Source organism: Camelina sativa, chromosome 2 (genome assembly GCF_000633955.1).
Source record: "Camelina sativa cultivar DH55 chromosome 2, Cs, whole genome shotgun sequence".
Taxonomy (NCBI): Eukaryota; Viridiplantae; Streptophyta; class Magnoliopsida; order Brassicales; family Brassicaceae; genus Camelina; species Camelina sativa.
In genome coordinates this window covers 17,381,675-17,389,907 of record NC_025686.1, presented here as the reverse complement: position 1 = coordinate 17,389,907, position 8,233 = coordinate 17,381,675, and the positions used below count along the sequence as shown (strand labels likewise).

The window sequence follows — 8,233 nt, the reverse complement described above, 5'->3', positions numbered from 1 at the left end:
AAATATGGATGTTGTTAATACGTAAGTTTCAGCTTCAGCTTGCAATAAACTATAAGATTTATTGATAATTTTTATTTGGTGAAAGCATGAATATATCAACTCACAAACCACTTGACTTCATTGTCATTTGCATGATACATTTCACACAAGCGCTTTTATCTGCCTTATGTTATGTCCAACGACCATGAAAATCAAAATCCGTTTTGGAGACTCATTCCTCATATAAATCTCTTGTATTCCATGTTGCACATGCGTTTTTTTAAAGCGGGTATGCATCGGATAGCAGATTCAGAAAGAATATCGAATGTATTACTCATAACTCATTACAACTTTGAAACATACATGGCAAAGAATACCACAGTCCTTTGTCAATATTGTCATGTAGCTTGAGCTTCAAATAAGAGTTTAATTAATAAGAGAGTTGAGCACCTCACGTTACGCAACACACTAGAAAGCCAACTTGGATGGCACATTTGGACATACAATTACTTGAAACCAAACAAACAATTTGTCTTGATGGACAAACAATTTTGTCATAAAATGGGATGAAATATATCATTAGAATACAGTAGTAATCCGTGGAGAACCAAACCGATCACGCACGACTTCAATCCAAATCAATTACTTAAAGAAACCCAAATTCCAACCACGGAAAGATGGTGCTTTCTTCACTTTTGGTTCAGGCTTTTTAACCGGATTCTGATTTTGCGCCGGTTCACCATCCGGTCCAACCGCGAGAATGTCAACAAATTCATATACCTTCTTGAGTTTCTTCGTCATTTCAAATTTATCAAATTCTCCCATCACCTTTAGTTTGCCTTTTTCCTTCACGTCTATCAAAGTAACGCCTAAAAACAACAAACATTATTGCTTAACACTATGTAAGACTAAATAGATTAAAATCACTTACAGTTGTATATAACCTGGATATAGCTTGCTATCAGAGCTTAATATAAACATTGATTTATACATATTGCTATACGCACCTGGAAAGTCACATACAACTTTCATAGCTCTCCGTTTGATTCTTTCCTCGAAAACTTCCAACTTGAATACAACTTTCTCCTGCAAAGAATTAAATTTCAAGCTAGTCTAGTATTTTGATTTTTCTTTTAAACTATTTGAAAATTTAACGTAAAATAATGCGTACCGGCATTTTCGGGAAACTATATAAAGTTTGATGATTGAAGAAGAGAGATGAAGTAAAGGAATCTGAAATCAACCTCGTAGTCTGCTCATAATAAACCGTTGCTTCTCTGTATATATAGACAATATCTTTTGTCTTGAGCTCCGGAACATGGAAACGAGTAAGTCAAGCCATCGAAGCTAGAAACTGAATATTATTATAGTCAATTTGGTACGCTTGAATCAGGATTAGTAAAAAAGTTTTGAGTCTTACTATATAATAGATTGTTAGAATGTGTGGTGTACCTCTTTAGTTTAGTACTTTAGTAGCTTCAACTAATGCCGTGTTATAATTGTGTATGTGCGATATCTTATGTCTTTTATTTATCTCGTCGATAAGAACGATTTAATCGAACCTATGAGGTTATATACATAATAAAGAACTTCTTAATTAACTTCGTTGAAAATAGGAATCATTTATCAAATAAAGTTAAAATTTATGCATGATTTAGATGTTGTTTTGTTAAAGATAATAAACAGTTAGAATGAATAAACTTATAAAAAAAATCTTAAAGGTAGGTGAAAACTAATAAGATTGCCAACAAATTAAACAAGATTTTTATCAACAACAACAAAAAAAAAAAAAAAAAAAATTAACAAACAAAATAGACAATTAATATAGAAGATGTTCTCCTAAATAGTTTTTTATGTCTTTTTTGAACAAAATCATAATAGTTTATGTTATCTACGGCTGCTGCCATGTTTTCAAATACATATTCTTTGTATTAATAAAATATGGATGTTGTTAATACGTAAGTTTCAGCTTCAGCTTGCTAATAAGTAATAAAAACTTAAAACATTTATAGATAACTTTTATCTGTGAAAACATGAATCACAACTCACAAACTACTTGACTTTCATTATCATTTACATGCTACTCACAAGCGCTTTTATCTACGTTATGTTATGTCCAACGACCATGAAAATCGAAATCCGTATTTGGAGACTCATTCCTCATATAAACTCTTGTATTCCACGTTGCACATACATGTGTTTAAACTAAAGCGGGTATCAATCGAATCGGATAGCAGATTCAGAAAGAGTATCGCATGTATATAACTCATCACTACTTTAAAACATACATGACAAAGAATACAACGTAACAAGCCTTTGGCAATTGGCATGCATGTAGCTGCTTGAGTTTCAAATAAGGGTTTAATTAAGAGAACTGAGCACCTCACGATTAAGCAGCACACTAAAAAGTAAAAAACCAACTTGGATGGGCATATTGGACATACAATTTGATGTTTTATAATGGGCTAAAATACCCATTTTGTCAAAATTTGATGTTGGATGGGCATATTGCCATATTGGACATACAATAATTTAAAACCTCCACAACACATAAAATTTGGGCAATTAAGGGCATCTTTAATGGGCATTTTTAATGGGACAACTTTTTTTTGTGTTCTTAGATTAAATATATAGTGAAAATAATGTAAAATCAGTTGTTAAGATCATAGGTAAAAAAAATGGGAGAGCTAATTTTGGTGTTCTTAGAATAAAGATTTCATAAATTTCTTTTATTTGCATGATCCAAAACAAGCCTTAAAACCACAACGACAGAGTAACAATAGTGATGATATCGATTGAACAAGGATATGATTTGAAACATTGAGTATCACAACAGCAGGCACAAGTCCAATATATAGCATTACACATCATACATTCTTATGTATAAAACTATGCATCAAACAACAAACACAGTAGCACCACGGAGACAGATCAACAATATTGATTAATATATAAAAGTTAAGAAGGCCGTGTGATACTTACAACTTGCAGTGCTAAGCTTGAGTGTACGGAAGCAAATGTCATACAAGGCTTCATTGTCAAGAACCATACACTCATCAGCGTTTTCAACAAGCTGGTGCACAGAGAGTGTTGCGTTGTATGGCTCCACAACAGTGTCAACAGATATAAAGAGAGAAGCTTTAGTACCAGTTAGAACAAAAACGTGATCCAAGCTCCATCTCAACACTCAACGTAGCAAAGAAGGGCACGAACACTACATCAGCGTCAGAGCAACAATGTTACTTGCTGTGTCCTGTGATATTTGCCACTCTAGTGGATCCACTGGTACCCTGGAGAAGAGTTATAGAGTTGTAAATCATGTGGCTGAAAAAGCAAGGGTCTTGAAACCGATTATGTATATACTAGAGGACGATCATGAAACCATTGCCAATTCTGAGATTATTAAAAGTGATATGATGATGAAATATGTAAAAAGTAAAGTCGACGCACCACTGATTCACCCAAAAACAAGTAAAGAGAATCTAGCAAAATTTGTGTGTGTGCAAAACCAAAATCCACAGGGAGAAGACATGAAAATCCAAAGCAAATCAATTTCAAAATCAAATTAACATCACTGATTGCAAAAACCCTAATTCGACCAAACATATGCAAAGAGCAATCACACTTTCTCACAGATCAAACGAGCCAAATAATATTCCTCAGTTACTAAACAGCAAATCACTAAAATCAGAGACCGAAGAACAGAATCCAACACAGTAAACAGAGAGAATCGATAAATATAGTCTGAGAGAACTTACGAGACATTGAGTTGGCGAAAAAGGAGACCGAGAATGGCGAGAGAGCATAAGGAATTGGAGAAGAAGAAGAGAAGCGAGAAGACGAAGAGGACAGAGAAAGAGAGGAACAAGTAAGGAATTGAACAGAGAGGTTTAGTGGACGCCATTGATGTGTTTTAATGGCCGGAATACAAACCTTCGTCGGAGAAGATGGTGACCACGATGAGTTACCAGAAACGATTTTGATCAGAACGAGAGAAATAAAAATTTTTCTTTCTCTCCAAAACATCTCGACCAATCACAATACAGGAAACAAAGGAGAACTGGGCTTTAGATCAGTTCTATCTCAAGACCAAAATTTTTGATCTTAGCCCACTATTCTCTTTCTTATTAATAAATTTGGGTAAGAACACACCAATAGTTATGCCATTAAGGATGGCCTAAGAGAAGGTGTAACACCGTACATATAAGACAAAAACAATGTTTGGAAAAAATCATTATTTTACTAAGAAGAGCCTTTTATGGTATAAAACTATAAACCGACGCAAAACATAAATGGAAAAGAAAAAACTTTATTATAAAGTGTTCCAAATACGTGGCACGTTATATCAGGTCACAAGGCTATTTTGCCGACCTTCACAAATGCGTATATATACACATAAAAACTATAGCTTATATTATAATATATAGTTTGTTTATATATCTAATAAATCTATCTGCCCGTCTTCTTCTCTCATTAGCCACATTTTTTTCTTCTCTACGCACAGCTTTAAATACCCAAACAGAGCAAAGAAAAAAAAAAAAAAGCAAATCCCCAAAAATTCGCCTATTTCATGGTCTCTAGAAATCCGAATCCTTCAGACGGATATTTTTTGGATCCGACCGGTATGACTGCTCCGGGTCTTGGACCATCTTTTACAGCCGCAGTTTCATCTTCTTCTTCTTCACCAACGACTTCTTCTTCTACCGCCGTGGCTGTGGCTGCGGATGCGGCGGCGACTGTTTCTTCTTCGTCTGAGGATTTGAGTAAGAAGATTAGGAAGCCTTATACTATTACTAAGTCTAGAGAGAGCTGGACTGAGCCTGAGCATGATAAATTCCTTGAAGCTCTTCAATTGTGAGTATTAATCATTTTGAGTTTTAGCATTTCTCCGATTAATGGCTTTGGTTTTTTAAAAACCGTTTTTGGAGGTTTGATTCGGCGAGATTTAGCTTCGATTTTGGTTGATTAGGGTTTTGTGGTGAATCCTGTGAGCATTCGTCGAGTTTCATTTGGGATTATTGTAATTTTGTGTTTTCATAGTTTTTTATGAGTGTACTGTGCTGAGTAGTGGAATTGAAATTGGAATTGGAATTAGGGCAGATAGATTTGTCTATATATTCACATTTTATCAGATGATCAGGAATCTGATAAAGCATTGAGAAGGTCAGAATATAAGAATGTATGTATTGTTAATGTGTAATTTCTATTGAAATTGGATGAGCTGAGATGTCCTTAAGACGTGTACTAAGGTTGGTAATATAGTGGTAAAGGTATTGGAGTAGTTCTAGTGGAGGCAATGACTTGTCTGTACTGTTTATTCTTTAGTCCGCTGTGTATTGTGATGGGTATCAATCTTAGCTGAGGATTATATTCAGGTTGTTTGGTGGTTGATCTGATATGGCTTATGCTTGTGTTTTATCTTTTTTAGGTTTGATAGAGACTGGAAGAAGATTGAAGCTTTTATTGGGTCAAAGACAGTGATTCAGGTAAAGTAAAAAGAAGAAATATCTTCTGGAATGGATTACTTTGTTTTTCCGCCTACTCTAGTTGTTTGATTCTGTTATCTTTCTCTTGGACCCCTCAGTGTTACTTTGGATTGAGGTTGTTTTTTTTCTCATTTGATATCTCTACAAAGTGTTCTTTTGAAACAACTTTATTTGTCTGGAACTGTTTTGATATATATTAGGAGCAGGGTGTCACATGCTTTTGTCGATGATCACCATGAGATTTAATGAAATGTTATCTGTAGATATTTTCGCTTTTAGAAATGTGAGCTTGCTGAGCTCTGTCTATTATGGCTTCTTATACGGATTTCTTTAATACCGCAGATACGAAGTCATGCTCAGAAGTATTTTCTTAAGGTACAAAAGAGTGGGACGGGTGAACATCTCCCTCCTCCTCGACCTAAAAGAAAAGCAGCTCATCCATATCCTCAGAAAGCTCACAAGAGTGGTACGTAATAACTTCTGCAAAAAAAACACTTTGGAGTTGTAATGACTAATGTTGTTTGCTTATTGAAAAAACTATATTGATGCATTTTTATGGCAATGTGCAGTGCAACCTCAACTACCAGGGTCATTCAAGTCAACATCTGAACCAAATGACCCAAGTTTTATGTTTAGGCCCGAGTCTTCTTCAATGCTGATGACTTCTCCAACCACTGCTGCTGCGGCTCCATGGACAAATAATGCGCAAACAATTAGCTTCACGCCCCTCACAAAAGGTTGGTTCTTTTCTCATTTGCAAGCATTATTATCCGAATGTTATAAGATCTTTATCAAATTTAACTAAACGATGCATATTGTTCTGATGGAAGCAGCAGGAGCAGGAGCGAATAACAACTGTTCTAGTAGTTCTGAAAATACTCCAAGACCACGATCCAACAGGGACACAAGTGACCAGGGAAATGTTGGCCATTCATTAAGAGGTAATTGTCACCTATCTATCTTTTTATTTGTACTTGTACCACATTTACCATTTTTACTAAACAGATCCTTTTTATTTGTTTCAGTTTTACCGGACTTTGCCCAAGTATACAGCTTCATTGGAAGTGTTTTTGACCCATATGCAAGTAATCATCTACAAAAGCTGAAGAAGATGGACCCCATAGATGTGGAAACAGTACGTTTCTTGTCTTTTCAGTTTTACGTTTATATTAATTGATACCATGTCGGTCCAATGATGAACAGATGGTTAAACTAATCACTTTTTGCTCCTTTGTGTGCCCCCACCGCAGGTGCTACTGTTGATGAGAAATCTATCTATCAACTTGTCTAGCCCTGATTTTGAGGATCACGTAAGTATCTCTTAACAAACATCGGCNGGTTCTTTTCTCATTTGCAAGCATTATTATCCGAATGTTATAAGATCTTTATCAAATTTAACTAAACGATGCATATTGTTCTGATGGAAGCAGCAGGAGCAGGAGCGAATAACAACTGTTCTAGTAGTTCTGAAAATACTCCAAGACCACGATCCAACAGGGACACAAGTGACCAGGGAAATGTTGGCCATTCATTAAGAGGTAATTGTCACCTATCTATCTTTTTATTTGTACTTGTACCACATTTACCATTTTTACTAAACAGATCCTTTTTATTTGTTTCAGTTTTACCGGACTTTGCCCAAGTATACAGCTTCATTGGAAGTGTTTTTGACCCATATGCAAGTAATCATCTACAAAAGCTGAAGAAGATGGACCCCATAGATGTGGAAACAGTACGTTTCTTGTCTTTTCAGTTTTACGTTTATATTAATTGATACCATGTCGGTCCAATGATGAACAGATGGTTAAACTAATCACTTTTTGCTCCTTTGTGTGCCCCCACCGCAGGTGCTACTGTTGATGAGAAATCTATCTATCAACTTGTCTAGCCCTGATTTTGAGGATCACGTAAGTATCTCTTAACAAACATCGGCATGTTATAACTCGAAATCCTAACTCAGAACTAACCTCAAAACTCTTGTTAACTTCGAAACAACAGAGACGGCTTCTTTCGTCTTATGATATCAGCTCCGAGACAGCAACTGATCATCATGGTGGAGTGAATAAAACCTTAATTAAAGACCCACCTGAAATCTCTACTTGAAAAGTTTAATAGAAGAGGAGAATTATCAGAAGTGTTCAAGGTCGAGCCAAAAAACCAGATTCTGTTGTGAGTTTTTGTTTGTAGACTGTTGTACATATGAAGATGGAGCTGAGATTGATCGGGTTTAGTTTATGTTTTGTTATATAAATATACGTCTTTTGAATTGAGGATGGTGTATGTACAGTGTGTTATCATAAGTTATATATACCACCACTTGTCTTCTCTCAATTTTATGCCAGCTTTTGTTTACGCAAGCATGTATGTATGTATGTATGTATGTATCAGTGTCTTTGTTTCTTTCAAAAAATTAAATTGATATATAGAGGAAGAACTAGGCCGACTCTGACCTGCAAAACAATATGGATGAAGAACAAATACTGTATACATCTACACTTAACGTTTAAGTAGCGCATTCTGAGATACATAACGTCAAAATTAAACGTACTCCGACCAAGAAAAACAAACACGAGTGGCTAATATAAGAAAATAATCAGAATATGCATCATATCCAAGGAAAAATTATTTTTCTTGAGCAAAAGGATTTATAAGAATGGATCATATAATTTAATTTCACTTTGAAAACTCGTTAGAAGCTTACAATTACTGTTTGAAAGCTTAGACTTCCAATTTAAAATTCGAAATCACAATTTTTCCCCTTTCAGTTC

The 8,233-nt window shown here is 35.1% G+C and overlaps 2 protein-coding genes across 5 annotated transcripts; one reads left to right on the top strand and one right to left on the bottom strand.

The window, feature by feature from the left end:
* Window positions 387–1,395, bottom strand: LOC104727786. The gene is made up of 3 exons (XM_010446861.2): window positions 1,151–1,395; window positions 987–1,065; window positions 387–848 (listed from the first exon to the last, which is right to left on the bottom strand). Exons 1-3 carry the CDS (start codon window positions 1,154–1,156, stop codon window positions 622–624), a joined length of 312 nt encoding a protein of 103 aa, XP_010445163.1. The 5' UTR covers window positions 1,157–1,395; the 3' UTR covers window positions 387–621.
* Window positions 4,428–7,796, top strand: LOC104727756 (protein REVEILLE 6). Of its 4 annotated transcripts, none has more exons than XM_010446855.2 (8): window positions 4,428–4,833; window positions 5,408–5,465; window positions 5,808–5,931; window positions 6,035–6,202; window positions 6,302–6,406; window positions 6,491–6,600; window positions 6,716–6,775; window positions 7,464–7,796. In XM_010446855.2, the coding sequence occupies exons 1-8, from the start codon at window positions 4,550–4,552 to the stop codon at window positions 7,566–7,568; spliced, it is 1,014 nt and encodes a 337-aa protein (XP_010445157.1). In that variant the 5' UTR covers window positions 4,428–4,549; the 3' UTR covers window positions 7,569–7,796. The 4 variants fall into 4 exon arrangements, with proteins under 4 accessions (XP_010445157.1, XP_010445151.1, XP_019091275.1 ...); XM_010446849.2 differs by having other exon boundaries at window positions 6,299–6,406; XM_019235730.1 differs by having other exon boundaries at window positions 6,296–6,406.

Bases quoted from the DNA above. Each gene is read 5' to 3' on its own strand.
- LOC104727786 (XM_010446861.2), bottom strand. The intron at 849-986 runs GTGCGTATAGCA...TGTTGTTTTTAG, and splicing joins AGTTGTATGTGACTTTCCAG to GCGTTACTTTGATAGACGTG.
- LOC104727756 (XM_019235730.1), top strand. From the start codon at position 4,550: ATGGTCTCTAGAAATCCGAATCCTTCAGACGGATATTTTTTGGATCCG. The intron at 6,407-6,490 runs GTAATTGTCACC...TATTTGTTTCAG, and splicing joins TGTTGGCCATTCATTAAGAG to TTTTACCGGACTTTGCCCAA. The intron at 6,601-6,715 runs GTACGTTTCTTG...CCCCCACCGCAG, and splicing joins ACCCCATAGATGTGGAAACA to GTGCTACTGTTGATGAGAAA.